Consider the following 22,283-nt stretch of genomic DNA (forward strand, 5'->3'; position numbering starts at 1 on the left):
AATAACCACTTTTTGCTCAGACGCCATCTTGTCTGTGCAAAAAAGGGTCAAAGGTCATATGTATTTCTTTCTTAATCTTCATTATGACGTGTTATCTCTATGGGAGGGAATTTTTCTAGATGTGAAAATTGACATGATTGTCTTTATCGACGACTAGCTCAATTACCCTTCGGTGAATTTCTTCCAGATTTTACTATGTTGTAGCCAATGTAATACTCTTTAAGTTTTGTTAATCAAAGTTTTAATCGGATGATGTCTTCACCACGTTAAAAAATGGATATAATGTAACCTTGTCAAATTTAACCAGTTTACGTGTTATCTCTATGAGAGGGAATTTTTCTGGAAATGAAAATTGACATGACGGTCTTTATCGAGCACTACCTCACTTACTCTTCTGTAAATTTCTCCCAGATTTTAATATGTTGTAGCTGAGATTTTGGGCTATCATCAGTGATTCTCCATTTTTTCATACGCCGCCGAGATCATGTCAAAAAACTTGGTTGACATCAAACTTATCTTCGATGTATTGAGATATTTCTTTCTCTCTGCAACTTTCTTTGCAATAACTCAAGAAAAACAGCCCCTATCATCCCCATATTTTGCACATGTTTAGTTTTTGTCACGTACATTATTTCATAAAATAACAACTACTTGATCAGACACCATCTTGGGTATGTAAATTAGGGTCAAAGGTCATAAATGTTTTAACCTGTATCTTGGTGAATACATGTCCTATCTTTCCCATATTTTGCACACGCAAAGGCCATGTTACAAGAATCATTTCACAAAATAACCACTTTTTGCTCAGATGCCATCTTGGCTGTGCAAAGTTGGGTCAATGGTCAAATATACTTCATTCTGTATCTTCGTTATAGTGTATACCGAATTTGGTAACAAAGATAGCAGACCTGACTCTCTTTTCTAAATGAGAATCCAAATATCACACGTCCAATGTCTCTAAACACAGATGAAACCTATATGGTCATGCCTATTGCGATCAGGACTCGAATCATTGATTAAAAAAAAATCGGATCACCTAATTTGTCAGTCTTGACAAATTCCAAGTCTAGTTCTTCTTCTTCTTCTTCTTCTTCTTCTTCTTTATTTCTCCGCAAAAGTTGTGTAGAGATAAGCTCAGAAAGTGCATTGCCTATGAATGTCAAACTTATACCATATGTGTATCATGTCCCAAAGACGACATGTCAAGTAAAATCGTAGTGATCAGTCGACCGTGACGTCACTATGACGTCATTATATGAAAACACATTTTCAATCATATCTCATTAATGGAGTGGAATTTCTCAATGAAATTTACGTCACATAAATTTCAATTCAAGGGAATTCTACCCATATTTTCAGAATTCCTCGCATTGTAAAGACGTGCGCGTACGCGCGCGTTGAAATATTTGTATGCTCCAATCAAGCTCAAATTTTTTTTGCATACGTTTCAGACCATTTGGAGCATTTTTTGAAAAATTGAAAAAATTGGACGGACGCGTACGCGCGCGCACATATACGCACGTACAGCTCATATGCAACAGAAATTTCCCGATTTTTTACATTTATCGGATGTCTGAAAAGTCAAGGAATATTTCTAGCAAGTTTCAAGTCAATCCGACTCAATATGACGTCATACGGGACTGTCAAAGTTGAAATTCCGCGCGCGCGTCAATGGCGATATACAGTACAACAATGCCCCAAAACCGCCAATTTTAAATCCGATTTTACTCGTCAGGATGGACGGTGACCCCCCATTTTCTTTACATATTCTGAAAGCTGATGAGTTGTACATGTCAGTTTATGGGTTGGCGATACTGAAAAAGTCATTCAAAGATATCAAATTTCTTAATAAAGTTAAAAAAGTAAATTTTCAAAATGACGTCATCAAATTTCAAGTTCATTCAAGCATATCTCACTTTTTCTTTAATTGATTTACGTCCAAATTTCAATATGTTGTAGCTTATTAAATGGTCTTTCAGATATATAATAACAACAATTTGATTGGATGACGGCATCACCTCGTAAAAATGGATTTAAAGTAATCTTGTCAAATTTGACCAGTTTACGTGTTATCTCTATGGGAGTGCAGTTTTTCTGGAAATGAAAACTGACATGACTATCTTTATCGAGCACTAGCTCACTTATGCTTCGGTGAATTTCTCCCATATTTTAGTATGTTGTAGCTGAGACTTTGGGCTATCGTTAATGTGCCCTTCGTTTTTTCATACGGAGTCGGCATCATGCCCAAAAACTTGGTTGAAATTAAAGCTTATCTTCCATGTATTTTCATATTCCTTTCTTTCTGCAACTTTCTTTGCAATAACTCAAGAAAAACAAGCTCTATCAGCCCAATATTTTGCACATGTTTAGTTTATGTCACGTACATTATTTCATAAAATAACAACTACTTGATCGGGCACCTTCTTGGGTATGTAAATTAGGGTCAAAGGTCAAAAATGTTTCATCCTGTATCTTGGTTAATACATGTCTTATCTTTCCCATATTTTGCATACGTAAAGACCATGTTACAAGAATCATTTCACAAAATAACCACTTTTTGCTCAGACGCCATCTTGTCTGTGCAAAGTAGGGTCAAAGGTCATATGTACTTCTTTCTTTATCTTTATTATGACGTGTTATCTCTATGGGAGGGAATTTTTCTAGATGTGAAAATTGACATGATTGTCTTTATCGACGACTAGCTCAATTACCCTTCGGTGAATTTCTTCCAGATGTTAGTATGTTGTAGCCAATGTAATACTCTTTAAGTTTTGTTAATCAAAGTTTTAATCGGATGATGTCTTCACCACGTGAAAATGGATATAATGTAACCTTGTCAAATTTAACCAGTTTACGTGTTATCTCTATGGGAGGGAATTTTTCTGGAAATGAAAATTGACATGACTTTCTTTATCGAGCACTACCTCACTTACTCTTCTGTAAATTTCTCCCAGATTTTAATATGATGTAGCTGAGACTTTGGGCTATCATCAGTGATTCTTCATTTTTTCATACGATGCCGAGATCACGTAAAAACTTGGTTGACATCAAACTTATATTCGATGTATTGAGATATTTCTTTCTCTCTGCAACTTTCTTTGCAATAACTCAAGAAAAACAGCCCCTATCATCCCCATATTTGGCACATGTTTAGTTTATGTCACGTACATTATTTCATAAAATAACAACTACTTGATCAGACACCATCTTGGGTATGTAAATTAGGGTCAAAGGTCATAAATGTTTTAACCTGTATCTTGGTGAATACATGTCCTATCTTTCCCATATTTTACACACGCAAAGGCCATGTTACAAGAATCATTTCACAAAATAACCACTTTTTGGTCAGATGCCATCTTGGCTGTGCAAAGTTGGGTCAATGGTCAAATATACTTCATTCTGTATCTTCTTTATAGTGTATACCGAATTTGGTAACAGAGATAGCAGACCTAACTCTCTTTTCTAAATGAGAATCCAAATATCACACGTCCAATGTCTCTAAACACAGATGAAACCTATATGGTCATGCCTATTGCGATCAGGACTCGAATCATTGATTAAAAAAAATCGGATCACCTAATTTGTCAGTCTTGACAAATTCCAAGTCTAGTTTCTTTTTATTCTTCTTTCTTTCTGGACAATTTTGTGTCATCAATATCTCAAGAATGACATTACGGAATAACATGACATTTTCAGGGAACATGTCTCATGACAATATCTAGCCACAATAAGGTTTTCATGACAGTAACATATCTATGACGTCATCTAGGCGCCATTTTGTGATTTTCGGACCATGTTACATGATCGATCATAACTTCATAACTAAAGGTCATTTCTGTATCATTTTCGGTGGACATAAAGTTCAGGTCACGTTCTATCTTTCTTTCTCTGATCCTAATTACCTAGGACGTCATCTAGGACGCGTAAGCGCGCGTCAAACTTTTAAAAGGCTCAAAACAACTTTCCAATGGGAAATCTCGAAGTTTCAGACAAATTTAAGCGTTTCAAACGATTTTGCGCGTGCGCGTCCGTCCGCGCGTTTTCGCGTGCACAGCGCGTCAGTAACATGAAAATGCACTTTTTTTGACTGATTTGGATTCCTGATACTTTGAGTAACAATATCCATTGATTTCTGATCGTTTCTGACAAATAACAAAGCATTGCACTTGCGTCAAAGTTCAAATTTCGCCTGCGCGTCTATGTGCAAATATAGTGAAAAAACATGTCTTTGTTTATTTCGCCATAGCTCTTTAAAACGTCTGGTTACCCTATGTTTTTATTGCATATTACAAAAGCATATAAATTGGACATAACGTTTCAAGTATCATTATTTCCATAAAACATTATGACGTCATCACATCGTCATCTGAAATCAAAAAAGTGGAATTAATTTTTTTAAGGTACTGTTTCTGAGATTCATTTGCTCGTATCTCTGTTGTTTAAGCTAAATATTATCCCAAATTCAGATATGTTGTACTTTGAACATTTGCCTTTCAAGTCCATGTCATAGTTTTGAAATTTGATGACGTCATCATGCTTTAAATTGTGTTTAAAGGTAAAGATGCAAAATCGTACAAGTTTACGTGTTATGTCTATGGGAGGTGATTTTTTTAGAAACCATGCATTGACTTGACAACGTTTAAGCACCTTTATCTCAGCTGATTTTGCTTCATTTCCTTTGAAACTTAAGTATGTTGTAGATGTGACAATAAGCTGCAGTAATCATGCATTTTATTCTTTGAAATCTCCTCATGAGGTTGACAATTTTGCAATTTAAAACTGAAAATGAGAATGGAATGCGGACCAAACGATTCCTGATTCATCTTTCACGTACATAAGTTTACGTTCCTCTAATTTTCTCGTCGAGACGTATGGCCGAGTGGTTAGAGGCGTCGTCTTAGAAACGTGAGGTTGCACACGTACGGGTTCGATCCTCACAAGAGCACGAAAGAATATAATTTTTATTTTTACTTTTTTTCTTCAATGGAGTACCACACCTTCGTCCATGTAGAAATCACGTTTGCATGTAAACACACCTATACGCACACACTCACACAGTATACCTTTGTTTTGCGTTGGAGACTGCATTACTTCGACTGCTGCAAAACTTTGCAGGCTGGGCTTTCAAACTGATATAGTATATTGTAATAAAATGAAATTTGTTCATATCAATTCAGTAACACAATGTAGTCGTGGTTACTTTGTGCTGATTTATACATGTAACAAGCTATACATTGTAAAAAAGGTATTCAGTCTTCTGTATTGATGATTATTTGTCAATTAGTGGTTTTTGTGGAGTTTCAGATAGTGATAAAAAGTATGGATGATAAGTGCAGCGATACTTCCTACAGTTAGTTCAAAGTTGTGTTACAGATGTTTGATACATACATTTAGCATTGTGTGTGTATATATACGTGTGTATACAGGTTGGCCATATGACACATTCTAGACAATTAATCTTAATTGATTAGCAAACGTTATCAGCTATGGAATTGAATATGGTACTAATGTATGATGTTAATGATTCTAATTAAACTGTGACGAGTTTAAAGGGATAGCATAACTGTGTGTAAAAATAAGGCAACTATAAGGAAATTTTAGGGCAATTTGATAACCATGCCTATAATAATTTCATACAGGTACTAATGCCTGCCTCATATTCGTGTGATAGATTGTCATGTCAATAGCAAACTGACAACGTACGATGAATGTGTTATACATTGAACAACTGTCTTTCAAGTCCATAACGTTCCTCATATTTTCCCGTCGAGACGTGTGGCCGAGTAGTTAAAGGCGACGTCTCAGAGACGTGAGGTTGCGGGTTCGAACCCCACAAGATCACGAAACAAAATACTTAGCTACTTTACTGTTTTTTTTCTTCAATTTTGTATTACATATTCGTCCATGTAGAAATCACGTTCGTATATAAACGCACCTATACACACACACAGACACACACACACGCCATATCCCTCTTTTTTTGTGTGTTGGAGACCACATTGCTTCGACTGCAGCAAATTTTGCAGGTTGACTTTGTCAAACCGATCATAGTATGTAATGACGACGACTGAGGTGTTGTACTTTGAACAATTGTCTTTCAAGACGATGTCATTGTTTTGTAATTTGATGACGTCATTACACTGAAAATTGTGATTAAAGGCAAGGTATCAAAACCAGCCGATTATAGGTTTTATGTCTGCGGGACGTATTTTTCCCAAGTTGCCAGAAATGGCATAGCGACCTCAGTCGTTACAAGGCCGCTTTTCCGTCTAGCAATGCAATACATGTTCACGCGGCCACGATTGTTGAGTGGGCATTGACTTTTTCCCCCTGTAATATCTATACATTTCTTTTTTGCCTTACCATTTCCGGGGATGTCCCATGGCCGAGTGGTTAGAGAAACGGTTTTGCATGCACGCTCAATATAACTTCAAGGTGCCTATATCACATTCTTTTCTTTGTCGATCACAGATGACCGACACCTGATGACCCCAAGCGTATCACCTAACTCGTCAGCGTGACGAGTTTCATATCTCGTTATTACAATGTATATTCCGCTAATCTACTTATTCATCTATTTTGTTTTTGATCAATCGGTATCATGTAGGAGATACTCTTCAGCAGTATGCATGACAAAATGATATTGTATCCACAGATTACATAAAGAATATTTAAAACAAGCTGTGAATGCGTGGCTTAAAGAACTAAGCGGCAAATGTTAAGTGTACCGTCTCAAGATTTTAATAAGGAGTCCATAGATAAAGTTAAATCAAATAATTAGTTTTTTTTTCAACACAGCGATGTTGATGATTAACTCACTTTTCCATTCATTTTTTCATTTATTCTCCAGTTGGTTTTTCGAGAAGATGACGCGGAAGGACGCAGAGAAGCAACTCCAGCTGACGAGCAATTCCAGGGGGACTTTCCTTGTCCGAGGCAGTGAGACCAGTCCAGGTAACATATTCATCATATTTATGTTTCATCCTAAGTGCTAAAAGTGTCATCAAGTGTTGTCAATTTGCCCAGAATTAAAGAGATCGGTAGGTCGATTGCATCCTTTTATGTCATCCTTTTATAGGCACTTAGAAATGCAGAAACAAGTCCGCGTTATTCCCAAATTAGGATATTTTGTTTCCCTCTCGAATTCCTGCACTTATGTGACTCACCCCATCGGTTATACGCAAGTACTACTGGTCGAAAAGTGTTACGTTTCATAAGTTCATTAAGGTGCAATTCAAACTTATATTCATATTGCCTATCTTATATAGAGTAAAGTCAGACGAACAGAATGGTAGAAAATGTGTCAAAATTGATCTTTAAATACCGACAGTAGGGAAATGCTAACTTTGGCGTGTTTTCACGGAGTAGTGCGTGGTATTGGACGCAACTACGCATGTAAAAATTGTCGTCATTTCATAACTGTCTCATTCCGTTCTGAAATAGAATTAAAAAAAAAAATTCAAAGCATGTAATCAAGCAAACAGCATTATTTTTTATGTAACATGTCGTATTTGGTAGGATGAGGCTATGAATACAACTAATTCCTATTATTTTCACGTCAGAAGATTTTGTGAAGATATTTGTACACGTCAACGACAGACTTGTGAGAGGATAATGATACAAATTAGCCTAATTCGACGTTATTTAACCTCTTCTCTAGCAGCAATGAATGCATTATGATATTTGTTTTAGCTATGACACGTGTATATAGTCTGCTTCTTTTAGATTGGTCCATTTTATTACGTCAGTAGAAACTTCGCGGAATTTTCTCAAATTCATCCGAAGTGCTTTCATTGCCGCAAACATGATTTTTTTTTCTCACTTGTTGCATTCCCTGTTGTGGTCACAACTTGTAGAATGAGCAAAAGTCTTACATTTTGTCATTTCCAAGATTCTACCATAAACACAGAATGTTATTTGTGCGAAGTTGATTTTGTGTGTGTGTGTGTTTTTAATTTCCCCTGCAAATGAATAACAGGCGCTTGATCATTGTCTACTGATAACTTGAATATTGTCTTGTTTACCAGGCGCTTATTCGCTCTCAGTGCTTGATCATGACGACACACGAGGATACAACGTAAAGCACTACCGAATCAGAACCCTGGATAATGGAGGCTATTACATCAGCACGCGAATCACATTCAAGACTCTCAGAGATCTGGTCGAACATTACATGTGTAAGTCATATATTGCCGTACTTTGGTTTCATTATTTCATTTAATTGGGCCAGATGATGGATATCGTTACAAGTTGAAAAGTATTAGGAATCTCAAAAAAGTTTGTACGTGTAGTTTATGTCCGTGAATGCCTATGTAACAATAACTGTTGAGAACGATTGAGAAATAAACACGATATTGCTACTTTATCATATCATAATAATCATGCATTTCTCTTGAACTAGAAACAGCTAATCTCTGGCTAATAGTTGAAATTCCCGCTGACTCTAAGCGTTTATTCATTCATTCAGTTTGCATGATGCGATTCATACGTTGGAGAGAAAAGAGAGAGAGAGAAAAAAGAAGAACGCGGTTATTGAAAGAAAGAGAAAATTTTTGGACAGGGCGTTCGCAGTTACCCTCGGTCTTTCTTTTTTATGCCTCCGCCACGAAGTGGTGCCGGAGGCTTTATGTTTTCGGGTTGCCCGTCCGTTCGTCCGTAATCAAATTTTGTGGACAACGTATCTAAAAAAACCCTTTTATGGTATCCTAATGAAACTTGGTATGTGTGTTTATGAGGGGGTGAAGTTGTGCCTATCAACTTTTGGGTGCACATGCTTAAGGTCAAAGGTCAAGCGGTCAAGGTCAAATGCTAGAATTTCATTTTTCCCCCATATCTATGCAATGCCTGAAGATATTGTCTTGAAACTTAGTGTATACAAGTACTACCCAATTGAGATTCTCTGGTCAGAATTTCAGGTCATAAGGTCAAAGGTCAAAGGTCAAGTGACAATTGTAGAATTTCACTTTTTTCTCCATATCTTGGAATGGAAATGGTTCAAGGTATCTTCATGGAACATAGTATATATATATGCATGTACTGACTGGCAGTGATTGTCTAGGGAATTTGGGGTCATTGGGTCAAAGGTCAGGGGTCAAAGGTCGAGGTCAACGCTTCAAAATTTTACTATTTCCCTCATAGTTATGCAATGCCTACAAGATTTTTTTTTTTTTAACTTGGTGTATACATGTATTACCCAATAGAGATTCTCTGGGAAGTCTTTTTGCCATAAAGGTCAAAGGTCAAAAGGTCGAAGATCAAGTGAAAGTGCTGAACTTTACTTCTTTCATCTTGGAAGTGGCTCAAGTTGTCTTGAAACTTAGTACATATATATGCATGTTCTACCTGACAGTGATTCTCTTATGAATTTTAGGGTCATAGGGTCAAATGTCAAGAGTCAAAGGCCATGAAAAAATGGTAACAAATTATTATTCAATACAGAAATTGCACTTTTTCTCCATACCTTGAAAATTACTAAATGCGCAAACATGTTAAAGGTTCAAAGTCAAGTAAAAGTCCTCAATCCTCAAATACATGATCTCCCATTCGTCCAATTAAACCTACATTGTAGGTCAAGGAAGGTGAACGTTCAACACATTTGTGACATACATGTCATTTTAATATTTGGCAATTATGTGAAACTGTCGTCACACATTTTTCACATGTACTATAGACCTATTAGGAAAGTCATGCATCATGGCGGAGGCATAACCAGTCGCCATAGCGACATTTCTAGTTCCTCTTATTTTCCTTTCAATGTACGCTTCCAAGGTATTTTGCAATGATGACTAGGCGATATTCATTTATTTCATTTTTGTGACGCCTCCTTTTCCTTTCAATAACGACTGGTATCGATGAATACATTGTTCTTATATCATACCCATTCAACCTTTCAGAGTTATACATTCGACTTTCAACTGTTTTTCACCGGATTATAGGTATCTTAGAGGGATAGATTAATAAAAGGTGCCTGTTTTTTTAATTCTGGCAGTCATTGTCATCAACACTTGGTGTAAACTCAAAGAAAATTTATTTTTATAATAGCTGAAGTTTGTCGTACTTTTAGACAATCCATAGAATGAATGAGAAAAATCTAAATAATTTGACGTGAGGTGAAAGTGGAATTACACAAGGAGTGCCACAGTGACTTATTTTGACGCTGTGAAATAACGTTTTTAGTACCATTAGTATTATCATTATTATTACTGATACTCATCAGCAAGATTCTTGTAGAGCAAGTGCACATGGCCGACAAGTGAGAGTATTAAATGAAGGCATGCAGGATGAATACGGTGTATAACGAATATGGTATTATTTCCGTAACTGTATAGATAAATGTGATATTGCAGTACCCGATAATCTCTCAGCGTTTAAAGGAAAAATGTGCTCTCTTTGATTTTCAGGACAAGACCCATTTTGATAGTGTAATTCGTTGTCTTATCTGACAAACTAATTACCATTGGATACATTAGGTGCACACATGGGAATTCAGTGTACCGATCCACCATAATAGACATAGTGATATATACATTGCGATATGAGACTCTGCGGAGGACAAAAAAAAATATATATGTGGAAATTGCGTGTCGTTTCACGGCGAGGTCACTGTTTACAAACGCAGCTAGACTCGACTCTCGCGTCATGTAAGGGCATGGCCTTCCATTTGGAATCACCCGGATGTTTGAGAGGTGAAGTACTTCCGGTACAGATATGATGCATCAGCAACCGGGTTCTTTGTGTATTTCCATAAGGACAGAGAGAGAAGTTTCATAAACGGTATAGGAATGGCACACAGTTTCAGAATAGACAGGACAGACTGTAAACAATGTCGGTGGCAGGCATTTCGCCTAGTTAGCTGGCTAGAATAGTGAACAGAAAGAGATGAAGGGGGAAATAAAACACACATTGATATAACAGAGAGTAAAAGAGGGGCATGGATAGATAGATAGACAGAGAGAGACACAAATAGGAAATGAGTCACTGGTTTGTCCTGGCGAAGTGTGTGTCAGATAAGCAGTCAGTTTTGCAATACCACCGTGGAATCTCTATTATCACTGATGATTTTATACATTCACTGTGCACCATGTAGTCTATGAATGAATGAATTGTATGAATGTCATATTCATCAGATATTTGTAAAATATGACATGACTTCTTCATATCACAAATGTAAAACTTAGGTGAGTGAGCTGACCTTGGGTGAAAAAAAAGTAGTCATGAGATCTGATAGTGTTTAAGTATGTACATAATCGTATATCTCCTCAATCATGTCAAAAATATAATTTTCATCGTGGGTACTTACTGACTTTACCCCCCCCCCCCATATCTCTCCCTCTCTCTTTATTCACATATTGTACTTCTGCGCAGCACAAGCCGACGGACTGGTGTGTAGACTCATGACAGCCTGTCCGAGGCAGAAGCCTGACATGTTCGAGATCAGCAAGGACGTGTGGGAGATTCCGCGACGATCGATAAAGCTGGTCAGAAGACTAGGCAACGGCCAGTTCGGCGAGGTGTGGGAAGGTGCGTGTTGACGTGCGAGGGCGCGCTCATTTACCAGTCGCCTTTTAATTGAGTATATGAATATAAGAACGACCCAAGTCCAATTTTTGGCCAAATTCAGTTTGACATGGGAAATTGTAGCTTATGCATGGACTCATCTTGTGTGTAAATGATAAATCCTAATTACCCCCGGAAGTGCCTGAAATGAATGAGTTAAATCTTATATTAATGTAAGAATGAAGGACTTGGGTCATTCTTACATTCATATAATAGCGCCCTCTCTCATCCTTCTCTCATCTCTATAGCAGAATATCATGTATATGAATCAAAGAACGACCCAAGTCCATATGAATCAAAGAACGACCCAAGTCCACCACACAAAATGCCCTCTCCACAATTAATGTAAATATTAATTGTCATAATAATATATGTTCTAATTTGTATATACAATGTTGCCTTCCCGTCACAGTTAAATAAAATATTATTGGACAAATAAAAAAGATATGAAGTTTTATTTACTTTACTCGAAATGATCTTCCATGGACTTGGGTCGTTCTTATATTCATATACTCAATTGCTTCCATGGAAGACTTCGAAAATGCAAAGAAAACTTTGAGTTTTGTCGCAATAGGAGTTAAATCCATTCTCGTCAAGTTGCGATTAAACCTGCAGATGAAAAGAAAATATGGGATATATTTAATTTAATTCAATTTCATTTCATTTCATTTCATTTCATTTTAGTAATTTCCATCGTTCGACAAGGATAAAAAATACATATAAGGCAACAAATGAACAAAACGATGACACAAAGTATTGATACATGTACTATACAAATCACACAATACATGTAATGGTGAAAAATGGATGTACATGTTAATAATGTTATTGATAATACCTTTAAACATGCATGCAGTGAACAAGTGGAAAAGTATTATCTCGATCTCTGATACCTTACTTATATTCATAATACAGTGTATATCGAGGAATATTTTTGATGTTATGATTTAGAATATCCCATATTTTCCTTTAATTCTTTTTTATTTTACTTTAGTTGAATTAATCACAAATATCCCAACTTAACAGGAATGGAGTTAAGCCGTTTTGCGATCAAACTCTTATAACCTGTTACAAGGACCAAAAATGATGAAATGACCTCCTTTTAATTTCTCAGGCGGCTGGTCAGTGATATTTCATCTATTACTAGTATTAAAAGACTTCTCTTACTCTCGCTCACGTATGCAGGACTGTGGAACGACACGGTGATGGTTGCCGTGAAGACGCTGAAAGAGGGCGCTATGGACCCAACGGCCTTCCTCCAGGAAGCGAACATCATGAAGAAACTCAGGCATCCCAAGCTCGTCGCGCTTCTAGCCATTTGCTCCGAGGGAGTAAGTAGAGTTTAATTGAAATTATTTACAAAGACAACAACAACAACAACAACAACAACAACGGCATTATCAGTAGCAAAAAGGGGCAACAACGACAACAACAGCATCATCTGAAAGTGTAACATCTGTAAAGACTGATCCGTTTTAGATATTTCATTTCTTTCAACCCACGAACAATAGATTGTTATTAAACGCAGGCGAGATTTCCAAGTGGTATGATTGAAAAAAGAAACTCTCATTATATTCACACGAATTTTCAAAAGAGCTAGAAGCGTGCTATTACTTCATTGGAATTAGTTACACGTGTAGCTTTAATCTTAAACAGACTAGGGCGAAATCAAAATCTGATGAAAATGTCCACTTTTAGAGTCAAAAACATTTTCACCATTTCGGCACAGTAAAGTACAGAGTGTGTTGAGCACGTTGATCAACCAAGAGGCCTGCCAAGAGGCCCCCACTTTTTTTTCTGCAGTCGAAACAATGATGTAACGTCTGCTACTTTATATCTAATAAATCATGGCGAGATCTTTGTTAATAGCTGAAAGATATTTCACTCACAAGACGATCATTCAGTTGCAGCTTACTAAATGCATTGTGTCTGAGAAAACCTTGGGATTACATTTTGAATTCGGATCACTATTGTTCAGAAAACTTGCAATATTGCAACGTTGACTGCACTTCAGCGCATCAGATTTAAGACGAACGAATCCCAAAAAGCCTGGACCCCATTTTTTCTAACACCTTACATGCGTTGGAATTGGCTCGACACCAATTGAGTCTATACATAGTAGTTTAGTAATACCTATCGAATGTGGACTAGCGAGCCTAAAAATAGCGTGCAAGCAAATGAGCCCCATGTGTTGATGTGTGCAAATGCTCAAGTGAACGCTTAGTCACCAAAGCAAGGGCAAGCAGGAAACCCGCGGGCCAAACCAAGCGAGGGTATTCATCTGTCTGACTTAAACACATGTGAAATACACTGTCGTGGCCTTTCATAGGCAGACTAGGACCTATGATGAAGAAAAACGGGGGGGGGGGAGGAGGGGGGGGGGGAGGGGGATAAGGGAAGGAGTCGAGATCTTGGAGTGAGGGAGACGGGTGAGGGAGGAGAGAGTTACATGTCGAGATGGAATTGGGAAGATGCGGAGAGGGAGGTGGGCAGGTGATGCTACAGATGAGATTAGCATAATGCCTGGTGACGATGACTAAAACTGCAATCATTTTAACAGGGTAGCCTACACACTTTTGGAACTTACGTCTGAGTCTAGTCTGACTGGTTTCAAAACCCTCTGCCAACTTCAGGCCCTTCTGCAAAATGTGCCCTCCGCGGCGTCAAAGTTGCCGCCTTTGCCGAAGGCACTGTGGGTCCTGCTTGTCCATCCAGCGCAACCTGCTACTGCTTTCGTCGTTAGAGGGCGTTGATATTATAGGAAGCAACTCGGTCATGCAGATTGGGGGGGGGGGGGGGGGAGGGGGGGGGGGAGGGGGGAGCCCTTTGCGACTGGTCTGCGTGGGGGCGTGCTATCACTCCAAACCAAACGGTATATGACCCAGATTTACATTCATCATTGGTCAAGGGGGACATAGCGAGACAAATCGTTTGATGATATTAGCACCTCTTGTTTAACCCAATGACGGAATTCACAAAGGTAGTACAATTGAAACCGGGAAATTGAAACCGAAATCATTTATTTCGTCGACGAAAAATCAAAAATCAAATCAAAGATCATTTTGTAACGAAATGACAACATTCTGTGGAAGAAATGACTGGTTTCGTAACGAAGTAGGTCATGCGACTATTGGCGCTCCATACAAATTTTCCTTGGTTTAAACCATGGTTTCAATTGTACCACCTTCGTGAATTCGGGCCTCTCTGTGCCAAAGACTTTGGGCAGTGTGTACAGCGCTTTACGGTTTTCTGTGCCAGTCGGCACTCGAGGCATACATAGGGTTAAGGTCTTATCCCCTTTACCACAGATTACCATTCCAAACGTGTAATGCGATCAAGGAGGTAGGCCTATAACTTGCCTAATACCTCATTGGTGCAATTCACAGATTGTGTGAAGGAAGAAACGGCGAATATCAGCAACGCGACACACCGACTTTGGGCGTAGAGAAGACTAGAATTTGATAGTTATGTAGACAAATCGCTCGAGAAAGACTGGAGGAGGATAGAAAACTGCTGAGATGATATTAGGTATATGATAGTAAACATTAAATGTGAACTTAGGAGATCTGCAGAATGCAAATTAACTGCGAAGAAGAAAATCGAAGGATATATCCATTTCTATAGCTGTTCTTATAGCTTTTGATAAAATGCGCGAAGAGACTGCTTCATAAAAGTAGGCATTCTTGCCTTAGTGTGCACTATGCCTCTTTGTTATAACAATCGAAATTTACTATTTCTCTGCTTCACCGTTGACCGAATTATTTCTGGGCTGACTAGTTCAAGTTCAAGTTCAAGTTCAAGTTCAAGTTCAAGTTCAAGTTCATATTTATTCGTTTTTCCACAATATATAATACAAACATAAATCTCACTTTCTTAAGTGACAAAATCAATGCATAAAATTGTACAGAGAAAACAACAATAGGAAAAAGATTAACAGTAGCGATACATTGCAATAGTTGCTAAGATAACGAAAGTGAAATAGTTTTCAATATATGCACTGTGTGAAAAAAACTATTGCTTAGAAGAAAAACAAATTCATTCAACGTTTCCATTAATTAGCAAAAGCTGATGAAAATAGAATGAAATGAAATAAACAAGTAAAAGGTGATAAAAGTGAAAGAACAATTACATCAACGCTTGAACTTTTTATGCTACTCCAGTGTCGACTATTATCGTGAAAGCACTCCACCCCCCCCCCCCCCCCAAAAAAAAAAAAAAAAAAACAGAGAAAAAAAATAAAAGGAGTAGAAAGTCAAAGAGTCTGTGAGCACCCGGTACAATGACATTTTGCTCCTATGAAATCTCTGTACGTTAAAGCAAACATCTACCCTGAAACATAACCCTAGCCCTAATCATGACCCTATTCCTCATCCTCATATCAAACTAAACCTGAAACCCATTCTCAAACCTAACTCCAATCCTAAAGTTCTTGGATGAAATAAGACCGGAGCTGTTGTCGCATTAACAAATGTCGTGTCGCCTCTGAGCACCAAATGTAAGTTTGTCTATCGTTGCTTTCCCAACCCCCTCTGGCCCAGGAACCGATCTACATTGTGACGGAGTTGATGACCCACGGCTGTCTGCTGCAGTACTTGCACGACGGCGAGGGCAGACATCTCAAGGAACCAGAGCTCATCGACATCACCGCACAGGTAGGCACCCAGAGTAGAGAAATATTGTCGACAAAAAAAAAAAGAAAAAAAGAAAAAAAGAAAACTCCAAGAGAGTGACGGCCGCATGCATCCTAGTTTGGTGTGCCCTTGCAGTTTTTTCCTCTCTATGTAGAATGCTATCTTGAATCGTTATTGCGAGCACCAATGTCTAGACATAATGATATTATTATAGAATATGTCTCCCCCCGCCCCTCCCCCCCAAATACATTGGATTTTCGCATTGATAACTTCCAATAGTTATAATTAAACTGTTTGAATGCTTCAGAGTCTAAAATAGAACATTGTAGCTATATTTTGCAGAAACTCCATTCAGTTTGGTTAAATGGTCACAGAGAAATGTGGATCGTTGTATAAGCGTGCATGTCTTGAGTCTGATTCTTCCAGGTGTAGTAATTGGATGCACTTAACGTTTGAACACAATGGACAGAATTTGGAGTAAATGGATTCCTAGCATGCTGTACAAAAAATCCTAATTTCTCTTTGATCCTATCATATAATGGCTGCTACTTAAAAAAAACAAAAAACAACAACAACAAAAAAAACCCGAACAAAAACTGATCAATTCAGTGCTTATTTACTTTGATAAAGGGCAATTTTTCAATCAGTTGCAATATGTAAATACTTATTGTTGTGTGAAGATATTTTCCAGTGGACACTCCCGATACTTTCTGTTCCTGTAACCAACGAGAGTCTTTTGTCACTACAACCGTTATGAACGTATAGAGTTCAGAATGTAACATCTGCGTTTTCCGCTGTTTACGAGCTTATTGGATGTTCTTTCACCACGGATTCTCAGTGACTATGATGATAATATGAGCTCGCTTATTTCTCATAACCCCTCCATCCCCTCAATTATTAGGTTTCGGATGGCATGGCCTATCTGGAATCGCAAAGGTTCGTTCACAGGGACCTGGCCGCCAGAAACATCTTGGTTGGGGATCACAGAAATTGCAAGGTGGCCGACTTTGGACTGTCCCGCATCATCGAAGACGAATACATTGCAAGAGAAGGTGGGTTTGAACCACAGGATTTATCGCGTTTGAGTGTCGCGCTAACACGGCATCTCGAGGATACGAGGAGATTACATGTGGATTATGTACAGGAAAACTTATCATTTGTACCAATACTTTCGAAAATCTTTGACTCCTATGATTTGCTCCGGCGTTGACAAGTTGTCAAGATGAGGTTGTTCAAGTTTTATGCGTATACAGAGAGACGTATCAACGAAACACGGGGGATTTGTGTCATAACAACAACCCCAAGAGCATGATTTTTAAGCACTAACAGTGCAATCTCATGTGACATGATTGTCATGAGATTGAGTTAACAAAGCTCTCATTGCCTATGCAAAGCTTGCTGTGCAAAGCAGCAACAGGGATTACTTCTTCAAGAGTCAAGAGTCATGTGGTATTTTAGATTCTGATACCAACGAAACTGTAACCTGAACTCGTCGATGCTTGTGCTCTAAAGAGCGCCCTCTGTGGTGCATTTCACACAATAACGTTCGCATAATGGAAGGACCACGGAACTGATCAGTTATGTAGGAAGGACCGTAGATCTTCATCATGTCCACGTGTCATAGTTTATGTAGGACTGATTGCTTTCACATTTCATGAAGTTGGACGATATCTATGAAACGTGACAGCTAACAATAACAGTAAGGTTTTCAGATATAGAATCAGACAGAACTGATACCCTTTCCTTCTCTACAAAATCTTCTCGCAGGTGCCAAAATGCCCATCAAATGGACAGCCCCGGAAGCCATCAACTTTGGCAAATTCACCATCAAGTCAGACGTCTGGTCTTTCGGTATCCTCATTTACGAAGTCATCACTAAAGGGCGTGTCCCCTACCCTGGTAAGGAGCGTGGTTTCATAGAAACAACATTGAATGCACTTGTCCACAAAAACAAACAAACAAACAAACAAACAAACAAACAAACAAGCAAAGAATAATAACAAAAGCAACAGCAATCACCAAATTGTTCATTGACAAAGATGCATGATTCTAATGGGTAACTACTTTTTGAAATGCATTACGTTTTGGTATAATTAGAAAATGTTACGAAAGTTACAGTAATTCGTTACGACTATATAGTGCGTTTCGTTTTAAGGTAGGTATTACTGTTGTTAACTACCTACATGAGTAATTCACATTCAAAATATCTATAACACGTTGGGGGCTTCGTTGTCAGGTTGTCCTTGTGGAGACTTGGGGGTGGGGATGGGATTGGGTTGGAGGAATATATATTTTTCGAAAGACGTAGTTCCCCAATCAGACGATCCAGTGTGGTCAAGTTGTCAAAAGGAGAAGAGGGGATGGCGGTCCAAACACAGCTCTATACATTGGATGTAGAAAGTAACAGGATGAACCCCGGTAATGTTTTCCGTAGAACAGGTTGGACTGTGACATCTCGAGCCAATGATTCAAGCTCCAGTATACAGATGATGCACAGGATGGAGTGGATCGGTGAGAATTGGATGCGCGAGTTTAATTTTGGAACTGTGTAACTGTTCCAAAGTCAAACAAGAGCATCCAATTCTCATTGATCCATGAAATAGGCCTGTGCATCATTCGTGTTATAAAATTGGCCCGTAAATTCATGAAATACAACCATTTTTCCCCATCATGCGTCCGGTACACGTACAATCATCGACAACTACAGTATACAAGACTTGAGCCATGCCTTCGGATTTTACCGGACGCGTGGCTCAGTGTGGATCAGTAAAAAAAAAATCAATGCGTGACAATTGACCAATCAGGTTGCAGAGATTCTAAAGCCCATTCTATAATTTCTATTGTCTCCCACTAGGCATGGTCAACAGAGAGGTGCTTGACCAGGTTTCCCGCGGTTACCGCATGTCCAAGCCCGTGGAGTGTCCCGACCAGCTCTACGACATCATGCGTCAGTGCTGGGACGCACAGCCGGAGAAGCGGCCGACGTTCGACTTTCTCCACTCTTTCCTGGACGACTTCTACCACGCATCGGAGATTCAATACCAGTAAGCGTCGACCCCGGATGAATTAAGATTGCGCAATATCGTGGATTCTCGACGCGCATTACCGTGAATTCTCGACGCGCATCAATCGCAATATGAGCGTAACCTTGCTCTCTCCACTGACCTTTTCCACGTGTATACCAGCCAAGCCCTTGATCCAAACATGGCTTTCTCCCCTTGGAACAACCGCATCTTCCACGATTATGGAGTGCAGGAGAGAGTGAACAAGTGCTGGTTCTTAATGGACAGTTTATGAAATGATGATATACTGCCTGTTGCAACATGTTTAAACATAAACCGATGTTTGTGTTCATATTGAAAAAGGAAGGACAATATTTCGTACACCCTTCTATCTCTCATGTAAATGACGAATACAGGAAAAAAAGAGTCCCCGTGATATTTGATGGTAAATCTTTGTGAACAACGTCCGTGCAGAAGTTGCCTGTCATATAGAAAAGTTAAAAAGATTAGGCCCTAGGAGAAATGTGATTAATTTCCTAATTACCTGTACTACAATTCGCATGCCCCGAGATTTGATGTTTCAGCCTCGAGATTGCAAACAACCTTACCAGGGCAGTAGTGCAATGTGTTTTCCGACCATATTTTTTTTTGCTCAATTGACACTTTCAAGCGAATCAAATCGTAACTCAAATGAGTCCTTCAATACCAATAGGTATGTTTACTGCGTGATGTCAATATCAGCAGATGATCATGAAATTTGTTGAAATAATATCCATTCTCATAATCTAGAAGTGCCTTAAAACCTTATTAAAGAGTGACAGTTCATTGCGAATTGTGTTTTTCATGAAAAACTTCCTAAAAGTAAATAATTATCCAATTAAAGTATGAACCCTGTGTATTGAGGAAGTTAGTGCAACAACCGTACTATTAGATATGAAATACATCCTAGATACTCTAAAACGAGCTTAAATTTTTATTTTTGCCTTCCTGTGATTACTGTAGTATTGATCCTCAATTGACATCGGTCCAAACTGAAATGTAACAGTTATCACAATCAGAAGTATTAAGAAGTTAACATTAAGAAGGATTATCATATTGATTGGTAAACATTAGAAAAGGAAACTTGACCGTTGAAGCTGATTTGGCAGATTTCGGGGGAAAATGTAATCTGATCATTGTTGAGTTATTGCTTAACGCATGAAGGAGTGTACAACCAAGCAGCTTACAATACACAATATCAGTAACTACGTCTGCAAGATTGACTATAAAAGATCTACAATTTGAAATTATTTCAATTTAGCAGATCACTTAATATAACACTATAGGCTGTAAAGTGCCAATCTAAAGTGCTGATGTGTCAGTTTGAGGGGACTATATGAACGAACTTACACCAGTCTGTAAACTCCATCGCCCTTCTTAGCGTAAGTGCTTCAAAAGTCTTCCTCACAAAATTTCTGTCCGTTCATAACAGATCTTTACACTGTTTAACAGTTTTTGCTTCAGAATGTATTGTTGGATGTAAATTTTCCGTCGAGAAATAGTTGCACGGACGTAGCTCAAACAGGTAAATGAAAAAAAAAAAGAGAGATACGTAAATGTAATAAAGTCTTTAAAATGTGACTATCACCGATACTTGTTAACGCTGCAATCGAGCCATAGAAAACTGATAGCGTACAACAACACTCACGTAAAATTTCACTATGCCACGACAAAGAGAAGGTGCTAACTGACTCGTGGCTGGATATGACAAGTCTTTTTGTGTTAGTTCCAGATAATGTATAGTATTGGAGCATTTGTAATAGATAATCTCTACACCTTAGTGCCTCCTAACGGAAAGAATTCCTGTAGGAAAATACAAGCAAAAAATACACATGTATATATTATTATTATATACACGTACAGTGTATGCAGTTGTGTGCTATTTTTCAATGCTGTAAAAACTGTATGATGATGTTTGTAAATATGATTTTTTTTTTTCTGAATTGCTCGTCTCTTATCGTATAGTGGATGGAGGTAACCATGAATGTCAGTGCAATGCCTATTTCAGGATGGCCGTGGAGGGCGCCAACCAGTGATATCCTAGGGTCCGTTGTGGTAGAATTTATGTGTGTATTTTTGTAGATGGAACTAATATATGCAAAATTGATGAGACATAATGTGTTGTAGAAGGACCGACCCTATTGTTGTATTTTGTACCATATATGAGGAATATCAAATCTATATTGAAAGTGTCAATTTTCTTTTTTTCCAACATTATAATTATGCAATATTAAGCAAGAGAGAAGTATTATATCGAATAAATTGCACGCCAAACCAAATTATGTGTTCAATCATTGATTCATATCTTTCGCATCGTCAACACACAAACATACTTAGCAGAAGGCGTCATTTTTTCTTATCATCATGATGGCTGTTCAATCACATTTACATGAAATTTACTGTTGTCCAGTGCTCTGACTGAGAAAGCTGACCATTCATCGAGTAAACGCAAGGGCGGGGGGGGGGGGGGGGGGCAAGGGTAGTACTAATGGTTGAGTTAAGGGTCAAAGATATAATATCTCCTCATCTCCCCCATCCCCTTCGACGGGGAAAATCCTGGGACGGTACCCTCGGAAACTTTTAGGTGTTTACATCAATTATGTTTCCGGCTTTTGTTTTCTTTGTCTGTTTCTTTTTTGTTTTTTTTTAAAGAGGACGACATGTTTGTATGTGTGTGTGTGTGTGTGTGTGTGCGTTTGTGCATGTGATGTGTGTGTATGTACATATGTGTGCGCGCTTTTTTTTTTTTGGGGGGGGGGGTGGAGATGGGACACTACCCCTGGTTCCCGAGCCCCTTATCTGTGTATAATGAGCTCTAGCCTGTCAGCTCGACTGTCCACGCTCAAAGACTTTTTTCTTGTTGTTGTTCCTAGACAGCAAAAAACAAAAACAACAAACAAAACACAAACAAACAACAAACAAATGAAAAAAAAGAAAAAAAAAGAACCACACTCACAAACACACACAGACACCAAGCATTTTACAGCTTTCTACCCCAACCCCTTTTTAACCCCAACAGCCCTTTTTTTAGGGGCCATTAAACACTAACGATCCT

The 22,283-nt window shown here is 38.3% G+C and overlaps 1 protein-coding gene across 1 annotated transcript in view; it reads left to right on the top strand.

The window, feature by feature from the left end:
- The window catches only part of LOC139734196 (proto-oncogene tyrosine-protein kinase Yrk-like), a 55,975-nt gene extending 36,732 nt beyond the window's left edge, over positions 1–19,243 (top strand). Inside the window, exons 5-12 of the mRNA XM_071645001.1 lie at positions 6,851–6,954; positions 8,028–8,177; positions 11,365–11,520; positions 12,742–12,896; positions 16,095–16,208; positions 17,089–17,239; positions 17,955–18,086; positions 19,042–19,243. Coding sequence (XP_071501102.1) covers positions 6,851–6,954; positions 8,028–8,177; positions 11,365–11,520; positions 12,742–12,896; positions 16,095–16,208; positions 17,089–17,239; positions 17,955–18,086; positions 19,042–19,235 — 1,156 coding nt within the window. The 3' untranslated portion in view covers positions 19,236–19,243. The remainder of the gene's footprint in view (positions 1–6,850; positions 6,955–8,027; positions 8,178–11,364; positions 11,521–12,741; positions 12,897–16,094; positions 16,209–17,088; positions 17,240–17,954; positions 18,087–19,041) is intronic.
- The last annotated feature ends 3,040 nt before the right edge of the window (positions 19,244–22,283 follow it).

The sequence above is a fragment of the Diadema antillarum genome, unplaced genomic scaffold, assembly GCF_040938485.1.
Source record: "Diadema antillarum isolate AM-2024a unplaced genomic scaffold, OU_Dant_1.0 seq00000512_RagTag, whole genome shotgun sequence".
NCBI lineage: Eukaryota > Metazoa > Echinodermata > Echinoidea > Diadematoida > Diadematidae > Diadema > Diadema antillarum.